Raw genomic sequence first — 15249 nt, 5'->3', positions numbered from 1 at the left:
GTTAACAACTTGCTTTTGTGTCTTTCAATATACAGAGAATGTTTCTGGAGAAGTCTTTAGCAGTAAATTAGGTTAGGTGTACAGTTTTTGGAAGGTAAGCTTTCTTACTTCACTTGTTAACGTATTACAATTGAGAAATAATATTATTCCTCAATGCTATTTACAATGTAATAATAATACTTATAATTCCTCAGTGCCAAAACTGTGTTTTTCTTCACTTTGCAGGAGTTACATAAAAACATAGTAAATCAGTACAAGAAATACTACAAGCTTAATACACCTGTTCTGTCTCAAGAGGATTGCATGTACTGGTATAACTTTCTAGCATATCACATGGCAGGTGCCAAAATGCAGCAGGTGGGTTCTGACAGGTGTCCTGTGCTTCCCTTTTTCACCCACTCTTACCTCTGCTTTTCCCTCCAGGCCTTCTCCCAGTTGAGCCTCTTTTCCCCTTGACTTCAGTCCAACTGGGTGAACACTCAACATAGAGTCTTTAGGAGGTCTTCTGCTAATCACTGTCCCTTACAAAAACTACTTTATTTCTACCCTTTGTATCTTGTCTTTTCAACCACTTCTTGAGAAGATTTTCTATCATAATGGCTCCTGGTTTTCTTTTCCTTTTTAAGAAGCTTTAATAAGAAGTTTTTTCTAAACCTTTTTGAAAACTCAAGCTCTCTTTATTGTGTAATAATACAAGTAAATTGATTTCATCAGAGCATTTTATCAGTTAGTTACTTTTTTATCATCAGAAGTCTTGTTAGCTTTTTCCTCTTATGTCATAGAGATCTGTGTGTAAAAATTCATTATCTGATTTTGATAGCAAAAAACCCCCATCAAGAGTTAGATGGGCAAGTCTCTTGTTTCCAGAATTGTCTTGGCACCTTAAAAAAATTGCTGTAATTTTTGCCAGCTACTCTTCTTTAGATATTGAGCTATTATGAGAAGGAAATCATGCAGAAAGATTAATAATTGGTAGTTTCACTTGAATTTGAGTTTCAAATGTCTTGAATAGTGTTTGTTAACAGCTAGTCAGAATGGTTGTTAATTGCTTTATTTCAAAAGTACTCAAACCTTTTCATTTGAGCTTATTTCAAGATGGTTCATCTGACATCATATAATACACTTCATGGATTTATCTCTTATAGGAACCTTCATAATTGATGTTGGTTACAAGTCTAGGTGTTTTGAATCATATTTATATCTAAGTATCTTTAGTTTCAGTGTGTTGTGAAAATGTGTTTATTGGCAGCCTTTCTACATTTTGCAGGATTAGGTTCTCAGAAGTCTTTAGCCTGGCTCATTGTGATTATATGCTTCCTAGAGATTCTATTCTGTGTATCACTAATTTTTCATTATTTAGAAATTATTTCTACTTGTTGGAAGGCTAATAAAGCGAGGAGGCATTCCTTTTCTTTGTTTAACAATGATAATATTTTAATTCTTGTGGTATTTACTGATTTAAAATTGGAATATGCTTTACACCTGTGCAGTGTTGCTGCTAAGCAGTTTTTCTCGAGGAGGTCTAAAGAAAACATTGGACCAATACTTGTTAAAGATGGTCATCTAATAGGGATAAAGTTCAGTGCTTTTTTTTACCTTGCTCTTTAATAATATTGACAGACCTTGTGTGCCCAACCTCATGGTTTGGAGGACCACGAATGTGGGAGCAAGGACTTTTCATTTGTGGGGACAGATGTGAAATTGTAAGGGACTGGCTGGATGAGTTGAATGTTCACAAGTCCATAGGGCCTGATATGATACAACCCAGAGCCCTGAAGGAATGAAAGGATGTTATAGCAGGACTCCCTTGATCATTTACCAGTGGTTTTAGGAGATTCAGCATCTCTTAGGAAGATCAACAATCATTATTAGCAGTGATCTTTGCTAGACTGGACTACAAGAAGCTTTTCCAGAGTTAAGTAAACAGGTCTCGTGTGCTGCAGAAGTCAACAATTGCTCTGTACCTCCACCTCCTGTCTGCCTAGCTGTATTAAAGAGCAGTTTAAAATAACAAACTTAGCCTTGTGTACACTGAATTTTTATAACTGAACAATTAAGATGCAGGAAACGGGAAATTGCCTAAGTTTTCAACCAGAGACAGTTGTACCAAAGTATATGAAATACCCAATGTATTTCCTGTGTTTTTCTTTTTCCCCCTATGTAGATTCTGTCGTGAAACTTACAGTCTGAACTTAAATTTGTATTTTTTTAGGAGCTCCGTGATCTTATGTTTTCTTTAGATTGGATTAAAGCTAAAACAGAATTGGTGGGGCCTGCTCACCTGATTCATGAATATGTAGAATATAGTTCAGCCCTGGATCAAAAGGTATGATAATAAAAGGTAAATGATCAGTCATTTCCAAATATAATTTTCTATTTTGTAATTGCATTTTGTTGGATGTATGTATATGGCAGGTATATAGAACACTTATAAAACCAAAACATGAAACCAATATTAAATTGAACTTTAACTTGGAGAAGATAAAAATGAAGGAAACTCAGTTTTCTCTTTGTTTTAACTTCAGTGTGTAAATGGTTGACCATGGAACTCAATAGCTATAGTGATCAGTACCTACGGGTGGGTATGTAAGGTACTCTGCTTTTGAGGAGGTGTAGAATTATGCTGACCACTTGGAAAAGTCTTTCTGATATTTCACACTGCTTATTGAATAAATCACTATTGCTAGTATTCTTTGAAAAATAAGGATACTGTGCTTTCTGAATAGGATAACGAAATATTTCAATCTACTGTATGTATTTGCTAATATAACTTAATAGAAAAATAGAGCCAAGGGCTTCTGTAAGAGTATTAGCTGTATAGAAATTTTAAAAAGCAAGGAAATAAATCCTAAGATTTATTTTTTTCTATGTTATCAAATGTCTGCTCTGTATTTAGGATAGTACAGTGCGTGAGAATTTCCAGGAGTTTCTGTCCTTAAATGGGCACCTTCTTGGCCGGCAGCCGTTTCCTGACATCATCCAGTTGGGTCTTTGCCAGCCAGAGACATCAGAGGTGTATCAACAGGCCAAGCTGCATGCTCAAAGGGAAACAGGAACATTTTATCTGGAGTGGGTGTAAGTAGCTGCAGCCCGTCTGCTGATATGCTGATCCCTTGACCAAGGAAGTCATTTAATGTACAACTAAATACCATGTATGGTAATAAAAGGATCTGTGTAAGAACTGCTGGAGTTTTCTTCTGGGGAAAGAAGGTGTAATAGTTTTCAAGAACTTATGGGAGAAGGGGAGCCCATGATAAGGTGACAACTTAGCAATAATTACATAAAAATAAATTGAGTAAAATATTTACTTCTGTATTCAATTATTGTTCCTTTTTAATATCAATGCAAAGATGACAATATGATACTTTAAATCTTCTTTAAATAGTTTTATTTTACAATTAGAATTGTAGTGCCAGTATTTGGTATGTTAGCGTATGCTTTTAGGTTTTGAAGTAAACTGTGACTTTAAAAAGGAGAGCATTTGTGCCAACTTGCAAAGTTTTATAAAGTAGCGAGATGGGAAATTGTAATCTCTACACAACCTTGAAACTTCTCCAATTTAAACAATTCTTTGCTGTTACTGTATTTTTGGAAGTTGTTTAAGGAAAAGATATACAGATCTACACATTTTTCCAGCCTTGTCCAATAGTCAGTTGACCACATAACTCTCTTTGATTCTGTTTGATATTTCTCTTTTGATATTTGTAGTACTTGGTACTTATAAAACAGAGTGACTCCATGTCAAGCAATTATAGTGGCAGGCAGATTATACAAGCCAGGCAGATTAGTCCCCTCTTTGAATATTTGGTGATTTTATTTAGCAAAACTGCTTGGAAATTACATACTTCAGGAGAGTCAATATCCAGTTAGTTCAGGACAGAGATGTTTTGGTCATTATCACCAAGGCATCTCATTACAGTGCCAGCTTTCTGTGTTAAGATCTGGCTAAACAGGATGACTGTGATTGCTACTAACTCTTAAGTTTTTGTTGAATTGAGGCAAGAGTCATCTAAGGTGAGTTAGATCCTGTACCTAATCTGTGATTGAAAAGTGGTGGAAGTCACAGATCTTATTTAGCTATCTAGTGATAAGAATCGAGCCGTTGTCATGGAAATTAAGGAAATTTGCACAGATCTAAGCAAATCTACAAGTGTTTTTTAATATGCTTGAAAAGGAAGAGTTCTACTGCCGGAGAACAATAATTCTCAGGAAAAAGTCTGTATTTGGAAATAGCATATTTCAGATTGTAAAAATGTTATCTTTCTTGGTGTCTAAGCTGTAACTGTTGGAGCACAATATAAACCTTTGAGTGAATGTTGGAATTCGTGTTTCCTTTATTAGTTCAGCATGAAGGCTGAGAGGCAGGGTATAGTGGGTTGGTTGTTTTGTTTGTTTATAAAGCTTGCTGCTCAATACGTGTGAAAAAGTGTTAATCTTCTTAGAGATGATTTTGAATAATACAAAGGCGCTCATCTAAATAATTGTCTTATCCTGTAGAAATAAAAAATCCTTGAAAAATCTCTACCGTCTGGTTGTTCGCCCGCATAGAGATGCAGTTTACCATGCCTGCTTTTCTAAGGACAGACAAAGAATAGCATCATGTGGAGCTGATAAAACTCTTCAGGTAAGACACCTGTGAATGAGTCAAAAGAGATGCTGTTTACCATTTCAAAAACATTTGTTAAACAGTCTTGTCACTTTTCTTCTGTTGCTATGTGGAAATATTCGGATCTAGGTTGTAATTGGAGACAAGTGATTGAAAAGGATGTATTACTGCATAAATGCCAAGTTGCATGTTTAGAATAGTAAACATTATCTTCAAGAGCTGAATGGTGGGATTTTAGGGTTTATGCCCTCACTGCCCTAATGTGTGAACATGAGATGATATGGAAAAGGTCACAGCCCAGCAATGCACCCCAGCTTATTTAATATTTGCTTGCAAAAAATGTTATTTCCAGTCACAGTAGACCTACAGTACTGAGGAGCAGTAAAATGTTTTACAGCTGTACTGTTTATATGAGTTGGTAGTAGATGTTATGCCACTTTAGTGTTTAATTAGTTAAATGCCTTAACGCATAAGAAATACATCTGTGGAGAAAACGCCTGAAGCAGAGGACAGTATTAAATTGGACACAGGCCCAAAGTGCTTAGAAAGCAGATTAGAGGAGACAGAGAGGAATGTGACTAATATAAATTTGCCAGCAGTCTGCCTGGAGGGGAGTCAGCCAGCTCTCAAGAAAACTAGCAATCAGCCAGCCAGTAACATGGTAAAGTACCCATATTCAGACAGCCAAAGGTAAGGGAAAAGAACAGCTTTGCTGCAAACCTTTGGTATTGTTTTGGATGCTTGAGAAGTTGAGTACTAAGTTGCTGCTCATTTGGCTACTTACTGTGTTGTTACTGGGTTTTTTATTTGCTTATTTTATTTGCTGGCCTGTACAGATTTATGATCGTGGCATCCACTTAGGAGGTGCTGGTGGATGTACTCATGCTGTGCTGTAGTTGCTGTGCTGGGCTTCTGTACTTAATGGCCTCATTATTGACACTGCAGATTGCTTATTTTATTTTGTTCTTCATTTTACACCCCAAAAAAACTAAATCTGTGGATTGCAATTGCATTTAAACTAAACTTTCATTCAAGAAACAATAGGAAAATTAGTCATAATCCTTTTTTTGTTTTTAAAGTTTGAGCTTATTAATGTTTTTTTTCTAATTATGGCTTAAGCTTTTCAGTTTTCAAGGCTACTTAAAAAAATGATTGCTGGATTAAGAACAGATACTTTGCAGAACTTACTGTGAAAGGTAGATTTCCTGTTACTTCAGTACTTAAGTTCTTATTTGAACAAATACCAACTATTTAATTGTCATTGGTATTTCTGTTCAATAAAAAAAATCTGAAAAGTGCTGTAAAGAACACCTTGTGGTTTGTTTTAATAATTAAGAATATGTAACCTAAGATGGGAAGGGACACCTGATTTCCACCCCCTGCCCAACCCACACTGTAAAGTTAAATCCCAGAATTTAAGGAAATGGATTAATATGTAGCACTTTTCCCCAACTGTCCTTTCATTGCCTATGTCTAACTTGAGACTGAAATGTGTGACAATTTTTCTATCAATTTTTCCCGATTTATTTTTGGTTTTTTGTTCTTCCAATCATCAGTTCTGTTGAAATTCTTACTTTAGATGTATGGGTGTCCCATACATATAAAACTGGAATCTGTAGTTTTATAAATATCTTAGATTTTGTTAATAGATTGTGTTTTCCAGTTACTGTTAAAATAGGCTGTGAAAGGGCATGACTCTTAGCTTAGAGTGGGGGGTAGAACAAAAGTATTTTGAAAAATCAATTTTCACTAATTCTCTCTCTCACAATTTCTATCATCCTTGTAGGATTTTAGAATTATGTTATTGACCCTGAAATTATTAATTCTTTCAAAAATCAACCCATTTTTTAAGAGCTTGCATAAAGAGAGTTGTTTGAGATGATAAAAGAAACTTATATACATGTTTTCAAACTGTTTGCGAGTTATAAGGTTTTGCTGTTCCTTGTTTTAGGTGTTTAAAGCAGAAAGTGGAGAGAGACTCCTAGAGATAAATGCCCACGATGATGAAATACTCTGTTGCGCTTTTTCTGCTGATGGTGAATTTGTAGCAACTTGTTCAAGTGATAAAAAAGTCAAGGTAAGGAAATTAAGAAAAGATTATTCTTTTTTTCAAACTCATAATTTGAATTTCTGTTTAACTAACTCAGCACAGATTCTTAAAACTAAAAGTGTTTTAAACTGTCTTAAATATTATGTGGCTAATTTAATACTTGACAAACAGAAAAGCCCTACTTGTTAAATAAAATAAGAGAGTTAATGTTAACATCATGCATGCAGAATTAACCACTTATTTTATTTGTATCATCTCATGTTTCTTTTTAACTAGAACATAATTTGTGAGTCTAGTCCTACTCATAACATGAGATGAAGCTATTTTTAATGCTCTCTTTTTTTAATGCTTCTTTTCTGTTATCTGTGAAATAGTTGGGATTTTTAATTCCTCATTATACTAGCAAAATCTTGTTGGAGTTTCAGAATTGATCAGATTCTAATCTGAATGATGACCTTTCCTTTCATAATGTCTTGCTTCTTTTTTAAATATATAATCTTCCCTCTTCAAAATATTTTTGAGGTATTATTAGAAATGTTTTAGGCATAATTTCCAGATTTTAAAAACAATTACTTTAAATATATTTAAAAGTGTGTTTCATCTTTTAATTCTGCCTAGGTGTGGAATTCAAGAACAGGCCAGTGTAGGTGTGTGTATGAAGAGCACTCTGAGCAGGTCAATTGCTGCCAGTTCAATAACAAAAGTGGTCAGTACCTTCTGGCCACCTGCTCAAATGACACTTTCATCAAAGTAAGTGGAAAAGGGTGAGATTATTCTCATGCTGTTTGTCATAACAGGGTAGTTGTTGATGTAGAAATTTATCTAAACATGGTGAAGTAATGGTTTTTTAAATGAGCCTGGTAGAGGAGACATGGCAGCAGATCAAGAGTGTTGACTACAGCTCTGTTATCAGATTTCAGCAAGGCAGAATAGAAGTTTTTATACTTAGAAAAGGAGAATGGTCAAGCCCTCTGTTGGTAGGGCATGAAGGTGAGGGCTTTGTCTGATGATATTCAGACTGTTTAAGACTAACTTAAGATATTTAGATTTATGTAATTCTGATGTTAATAGTTTTCGTGTATCTTACCAGATAGAGGTAAATTGTAGGGTAGCCCAGGGCATAGCATCCAGTCCACGAGCACGTGGGTAAAACTAAGAAAGAACAAAAGTGGTGTTTTGGTTGCCAGTGTATGATTTTGAGAAGAGCATGAGTGATCTATCTTTGAATAATTTATTAATGTGATGATCTTTATATGTTTATTTTTCTTACAGATTTGGGATTTGAATGGAAAATACTGTAGAAATACCATGATAGGTCATGAAAATTCTGTCAATCACTGCAGATTTTCACCTAATGATGAATATGTTGCTAGCTGCTCGACAGATGGAACAGTAAAGGTATACAGAATATTTTTAAATCAGCCCTGTGTTTTGATGATGAATGGGTAGGTTTTGCATCAAATGCAAAATATGTGTAAGAAAATTTTGTGTCCGCAAAATCTAGCTTTAATGCATTCAGTCCTGAAACAGTTGATTATTGGTCCCATTTGTAATGCAGGATTTTGAAATGGCTTGTCCAGTACCAGGAAAAAAAGTCAACTGCTTGTAATTGCAAATAAATTCTAACTAGCCTAATTTTGAATGTTTTTGCCCCCTAATGCACTTTGTTAAGAAAACTTGAGTGGGGAGTAAAAATTCTTTACCCAGAAACAGTAGTACGTTTTTAGGTTAATTGAAAGTTTTGTTGTCTCTGAAAATGAATAATCAGGAGACATAAAAATTAAGAGCAATTTCCATCTGCTGTTTTCTTGTATGCACTCGAAGAAAACTGAGAGCTTTGTTTTTTTCTGAGAGTGTAAGTATTTTTATTGCTTTTAGTTGCAACAGAATTATGCTATTTCACAATTGCAATTCTTAAAACACTCATGCTTCTATGTAGTTGCTAAATCAGGAAGGAAGGATTGCTGTAGCTGTTGTTCTTAAGGGAAAAATGTGGTGAAGGGAACAGAAGTGTTCCCTCGATTGTTGAAAGGTCCCTCAATGAAATTAAGGTGCAAATCTAGATGTGTACCAGATTTCTTATGGTTAGTAGATTGTTTACAGAGTTGCAGGGCAGGTGTTATTTTTGGTTTTATTCTTTTTTTTAAAGTAGAAGTTCAGGCAGCATTGTGGCTAGAATGATAGGAGGGAAAAACCCAAGGAGAAGGTTCTGCTACTGTATAATCCTCTTTGTGGTTTGTTTTTATTTTTTAATTTGTTTTTCTCCTTTATTCACAAGTCCAAATTATTTATATATTAGAAATTCTAATGCTATTTGTTGACTAGGGAAAGTAATAAAGGGCTTTTGTATTTTGTTCTCTGCTCTTTTTTATTAAGAAGTAGTTGGGAGCTCTCTCCTGTTGTATTCTGTACCTACATCCATGAATACATTGTGTCTATTTTCTGTTTATTCCAGCTTTGGGAAGCACGCTCAGGAAATGAACTGAAAAGCATTGAGATAAAAGATTTCTTTAAAAATGCAGATGAACAACCAGATGATGTGGAGGTTTTAGTAAAATGTTGCTCTTGGTCCAGAAATGGTAACATGATTTTGGTGGCAGCCAAAAATAAGCTTTTGGTAAGTACCTCACTTTAGTAATCTTTTGGAGATAGTGTATTACAAAATAGGTAGAAATTATGATTACAGATTAAATTCCAGGCCATTAAGATCTTTCACATAGAAGTGATTTCAAGTGTGAGTAAATAAAAATATATGGTCAACAAACCTGTGACTAAGAGAAATACCTTCTGAATTCAAGAATGTAGAGTGTTGAGCATATAAGCTATTTGTCAGTAGTGAAGTCATTTAAACAGGGTTTCTATTGTAATTATGTGTTCCCAGCTTTTTGACATCAACACCTGTGGTTTGTTAACTCAAGTCATTGTCAGTCATCACAGCACAATCCAATACTGTGACTTCTGTCCTGGGGATGAATTAGTAGCAGTTGCTTTGTCTCACTGCTCTGTTGAGGTAAGTTTCTGCCATGTACCACTGAAGACTACTTGCAATTTAAAATGTTACATTTGTCCTGATAGTTTCTTGTGTGCGAAGATAAAACACGTGCTGTTTTTATCAGGCTTTTGGTGTACTCCGTTCTTTTTAATTTTCATTTGCTCTTTAAATTTAAAATACCAGCTAGGAAATAACGTTTTAAAGTTACATGTTCATTTTGGACAATGGAACCCACATTTATCTAAAACTAAACTAGTCTACTAAGTGTATCTATAGCTACTCTTGTCCCTCTCAGGAATATTGCTTAACTCAAACCAAACCCTCCTGTGTGCTGGCACATAAGAAGGAAGGAAACATCTAGAATAACTTTGAGGCTAGCATGACTAGAGTAGGTCTGTACAAATATCAAGTTTGGGGTTGGGGTTAGTTTGGGGCTTTTTGTTGTTTTTGCCTTGGGGTCTTTTGGTTTTTCAATCTGTATGGTCAAGTAGAACTTGTATTTTCTTTATAATGTGATTTTTTTCCCCCGTGTCTTTTAAAATCATGGCAGTCAAAGAGGCTGCTGATTCCATTTCCCTGACCATTGAAATCTGATAAGCAGGCACAGTTCTTGTTACATTTGATTTCAGAATAAGAACTAAGAAAATACTAGAAGACATAGTAATTGTCTTAGTAAGTAAATAAGTAATTAGTGTATTTGCACTATTTTCACTGTAAATGCAATTTAAATACTTTTGGGTCTTTGTTTCATATTTTATTGTAGTTATGGAATATTAAGTCTTTATCAAAAGTGGCATATTGCAGAGGACACATGAGCTGGGTTCACTGTGTGATATTTTCACCAGATGGATCTTTATTTCTGACTTCATCTGATGACCAGACAATACGTGTAAGATAACTTTTCTTTTTTGAAATATCTGAATTTAGATAGGTATTAAGTCACCCGTTTAAGGAATTTTTTATTGTCAAATACATATATAAAATACATAAAAATATACTTGTGTATTTTTATATAAGGTTATAGTTAATATAAATTTAAATATTTGTTATAAAGTAATTTACATATACCATAAAATGTGCTGGCTTTTTTTGCTTTATTTACTGTTTATCTAAATTTCCTCTTTGTCTATATGATTTTTTAAAGTTTGGTTGCACTTCAAGATTATTATAACCTTCTATTTTGTTTTGCCCTTTATCTGAATTGGGAATTTTGAAGGTTTTTCAGGATTCTAGCAGACTTGATATGTTTCATTGTTAGGTATATTTGCCTGTTAATATTTAGGATAGATTTCTGTAATTTTAGTATCTCATTAAAACCTGTGAAAATACAACTATATCTTGCCAAGGTAACCTTTCCCTTTCTCCCAAGTTAACACATACATTCTTGAAATTTGGAAAGCAATTGAAATACAAAAATCTGAATTTTTATATTTTATATTTATATTGTATTTTTATATTTAAATCTGTATTTTATATTTTTATTTCATATTTTTTGTAATTGGATTTTAATGCTGCTCTTTGAATTAGAAAATTTTGGATGTTACAGCTGTGACTCTAAACACAAGGGAGTCTTGTAGTCAGTGTGGAAAAAAAAGTTCTATTTCATCTGTTGGAATCACTGTGGTAACTGCACAACTTTCCCCAGTATCAAGAACAGCAGAAGCATAATTTTCATTGTTTTAAAAAGTCAGTGTTGCTTAAACTTTATGAGCCTTATGTTTAAAGGTGCCGTTACTCAGCAAGTTTTACGTCTTGTTCTTTAATAAAGCTAATGAAATACTGTGTTCTTCAACAGATCTGGGAAACAAAGAAGGTGTGCCAGTCTTCTGATGCTGTGCTGAAGAGTGAACTGGATGTTGTGTTTCACAATGGTGAAGTGATGATTTTAGCCATCTACAATCAGAAGAATTTACAAGTAAGGTGTATTTACCAATATTTTAGGATGTTTGTTACCAGCAAATCTCAGTAGAAGACTGAGGAAGCACTGGAAGAAGCTCTTGTTCTTGGCTTTGAGGAGTTGAATCTGTAGCAGATGACTCACTGTGTGATAACATTTTTGTATCTAGAAACTGTGCCTAGTTTAGTCAGTGAAAAACTAGAGTTTGAGGGGAACTTTCTGTGTGATGTTGAAAATGAGTCTGGATGCAAAGGACCAGAACTCTTATCCCTTCATGATGGGGGTCTGTGGGCCCTCCAGGTGGCTCAGATGTGCACAGCAATGTGTAATGTGTACAGCACCTATGGACTGGCTGGTGTTACACAGCAAATGGTGTAACGCTCCAAAGCTCTGTGTAACAACTGAAGGAATCATCTCAAACTGGGGCAGTGGGAGGTGTGTGCACAGATTTGCACTAAAGGAAATAGTGGCTACACTCTCACTACTGTGGGCCCTGCCACACCAAGTGCTAAGTACACCAACATCCAAAGTTTATGAAAGTAACTCATAATTTAAAGTTCATAACTGTTCCCTTTGGCATTGTTAGCTCCATGTTGTAATTTATTTAAGTTTAAATTTTAAAATATTCTAATACCTTAATTGCCTTCCTATTTTACAGCTTATCAATGGAAACACAGACAACGTTATTATGCAGACAGCAGCTCAAGAATCCCCCATTTCCTGCTGTTGCTTAAGTGAAGATCTTAAATTTGCAGCTTTTGGACAGGAGAGTGGAACAATAAAGGTATTAAATCCTAAATCTGTTTTTCAAAACAGTAGGAAAGCACTCCTCTTTATGTTTTTTCTTTTAAAATAAATGTTATTTGGATGATGTCATACAATAATATTCTTCAATGTAGTAATTCAATTTACATTTGTGAATTATGTCTAAATTAAAATAACTTAAAGGTAATGCTAATAATCTAGCTCTGAATTTCATTTTACCCAGACTACACTAATAGGAATTTTTGGTTGTTCCAATCCAGTGACTTAAAATCATGTATTTACAATCTCATGTAATTTAAGAATTTGCATGTTCTTTTTTTCTTCAAATGTGTCAAATAAATGCAATTATTGTATTCTTCATTGTAAAGGTACTACAGTTATCAGATGGGAAGGTTCTGAAGTCCTGGGAGGCCTACAGGACATCTGTGCAGCACTGTCAATTTACAACCGACTGTCAGACTCTCATCTCAAGTGCTCATGATTCAGTTATACAGGTTTGGGCAATATTTTAAAAGATAATGCTGTTACTTACTTAAAATAAAGGGCTTTTATACTATAGATAACATAAACTCAGTAAATGACTACTGTCTTCTGCATTGCTCCATCCAGGGGCAAGGGACTATAGAAAGTGTAGCTTTTATTTATGCCTTATGTGATAATGAATATTACAGACTTTCTATTTTTACTGCTGTGGATGCTAGAAAGGCTTTGGGAAGAGTAAAAGAAACATTAGCTGTCAAACAAGGTGGTTCAGCAGTTTTGAAATGAGGGTTTGGGATGCTGTAGGTCTGTCAGTGTGCTTGCTTCCACTGTCTTGGGGAATGAGGTAAAAGGGGGCTGGTGAGGACTGGTGTACCCACTCTGTCCAGCACAGTGCTGAAAACCAGCTAGAAATAGAGTGGCTGCACTAATGTGGGCTCAAATTAAGAACCTTTGCCTCTCAGCAAGGTGGGTTTGCTCCAGGAGTGCATTCTGGTGTGTCTGTGTTGGCCTTATCCACCTCAGGGCTGCAGTTCTGCAGCAAAGATCTGTGTCTCACTTGGAGCTTGCTGAACCCTGGTTTGTCCTGCAGAGCACTTCAGAGTGCTGCCAGGATCCCTAGGCACGTGGTCCAGCTGCTCAGGAGCCTTCAGCCCACACAGCCAAACCTGGAGTTCGAACAAAACCTCCAAAGCACTCATGGGTGCTGATCCTCAGCCTGGGATCCTTCTCCTGGGTGTGCCGTGGGAAGCGTTTCTGCTGGCCCTCAGCTCCCTCTGGTGGGCTGAACCTCAGGACTGTCCCCTGCACACACAGCTTTCTATTCGCCCTGCTGCAGGAAACGTGCTCCTTTGAAAACTATTAAATCATTGCTGATTAAAATAAATTGATGCTTAATAGCTTCTGAAGAAAATATTTCACATAACTAATTTTGCAGTGAATAGTTGAATTGAAAATAGAAGTGTCACTTTGTTACAAAAAGGCAAAGCAAAATGGCAGTTCATTAAAAATGCCCTTTAAAAATATAAAAGAAATCTAATTTAAGTCAGCAAAAACATGAGGTCTGCCAGGTGAAATAAGTCTATATGTTGTAACAATAAAAGGTTTAAAACCCCCAACTACTGAGATGCCTGAAAGTTATTGGTTTGCTGCTTATTTGTTGTTTTTTTTTTTTAATTACCAGTGAATTTTAAGTATCAAATTCACTTTGCAAATAAGATTATATGTGTATTATAAGGAACTCTGTCATAGGTTGACCATAAAATGCTATGGCACCCTCAATCTTCATCATTCCATTATGGATCACTTCAATATGTAACATTTTAATTAATCACCACCACCATCATAAGAACTTGTTATTAGTCTTGTTACTTTAAAAGAAAATGTTAGTTCATGCTTCTTATGTTGGCTGTTTCACTTTTAAAAAAAATGTGTTTGATTTTTATGATTAGATATGGAATTGGCAGTTGAGTGAATGTGTGTTCCTAAGAGGGCACAAGGAAGCAATCAAGGATTTTAGACTTCTGGAAAATTCAAAACTTCTCTCTTGGTCATTCGATGGAACCGTTAAGGTGAGTAAAAGGCTGTGAACTGAGAAATCACATCAAACACATTTGACTGTCTCTTGTAACATTTGGTATTTCCTACATTTTGTGTGGGCAGATATTTTACTGAATCAGTTGTAAAGCATAAGCTGACTTTTAAGACAAAATTGTGGATTTTCTATTTTCAGTAAGATCTGCACTGTTGCATTTTAACTATATCAGTTAGTATAACAAAATGTTGGCCACATTAGAACTATCTAACTGAGTTTTATCCTTTATATATTGTTGTGTAAGATGCAAGTGTTTTAACCTTTTTATTGTGTTAAAAAAGTAATGGTTTTTTTCTGTATATGTTGTAGGTTTGGAATATCACTACTGGAAACCCAGAAAAAGATTTTGCTTGTCATGGAGGTGCTGTTCTTTCCTGTGCTGTTTCACCTGATGGTAGTAAATTTTCATCTGCTTCTGCTGACAAAACTGCAAAGGTTGGTTACCTTCTGTACGGAGATAAAAATGGTGCCTTATTTGTCCTGAAAAGTAGTCTGTATTTTTCATTTTGAGGTAACTAGTGATTATTCAAGTTATCCTGTTGTATTTCTAGTTTTAAATGTCCTATATCTGTCAACATGTTACTAAAGCTGCTGCAGTCATTTGCAATTGATCTTGGATATAACTTAAGCCTAGTGGCTTCTGTACAAATAAAATGTGTGTTTAATGCTCAGCTTTGTGCAGAACACTGTTTATCTCTCTGTATCGATTTGTTGATAGTCTGACATTCTTAATTTGTAAAGTTGAGAAAAATTTCTGAGACTTCCAGTGGTTTCTGTTCATAGGTTCAGAAGGCAGGTGCACAAAGTAGTGAGCTGGGGCTGCCCCATTATGTTCGTAAAACATTTCATTAGATTTCTAAAATAT

At 35.0% G+C, this 15249-nt stretch overlaps 1 protein-coding gene across 2 annotated transcripts in view; it reads left to right on the top strand.

The window, feature by feature from the left end:
* Window positions 1-15249, top strand: part of APAF1 (apoptotic peptidase activating factor 1) — a 31025-nt gene that overhangs the window by 10167 nt on the left and 5609 nt on the right. For both annotated transcript variants that reach the window (XM_030960440.1, XM_030960441.1), the window contains exons 10-24: window positions 226-357; window positions 2213-2326; window positions 2897-3075; window positions 4498-4624; window positions 6558-6683; window positions 7275-7406; window positions 7929-8054; window positions 9112-9273; window positions 9538-9666; window positions 10412-10537; window positions 11444-11563; window positions 12204-12329; window positions 12679-12804; window positions 14242-14361; window positions 14694-14819. In XM_030960440.1, coding sequence (XP_030816300.1) covers window positions 226-357; window positions 2213-2326; window positions 2897-3075; window positions 4498-4624; window positions 6558-6683; window positions 7275-7406; window positions 7929-8054; window positions 9112-9273; window positions 9538-9666; window positions 10412-10537; window positions 11444-11563; window positions 12204-12329; window positions 12679-12804; window positions 14242-14361; window positions 14694-14819 — 1971 coding nt within the window. The remainder of the gene's footprint in view (window positions 1-225; window positions 358-2212; window positions 2327-2896; window positions 3076-4497; window positions 4625-6557; window positions 6684-7274; window positions 7407-7928; window positions 8055-9111; window positions 9274-9537; window positions 9667-10411; window positions 10538-11443; window positions 11564-12203; window positions 12330-12678; window positions 12805-14241; window positions 14362-14693; window positions 14820-15249) is intronic.

This window comes from Camarhynchus parvulus, chromosome 1A, assembly GCF_901933205.1.
Source record: "Camarhynchus parvulus chromosome 1A, STF_HiC, whole genome shotgun sequence".
NCBI classification, from domain to species: domain Eukaryota; kingdom Metazoa; phylum Chordata; class Aves; order Passeriformes; family Thraupidae; genus Camarhynchus; species Camarhynchus parvulus.
Note: the sequence above shows the minus strand (reverse complement) of the source record. Positions and strands in the feature narration are given on the sequence as shown.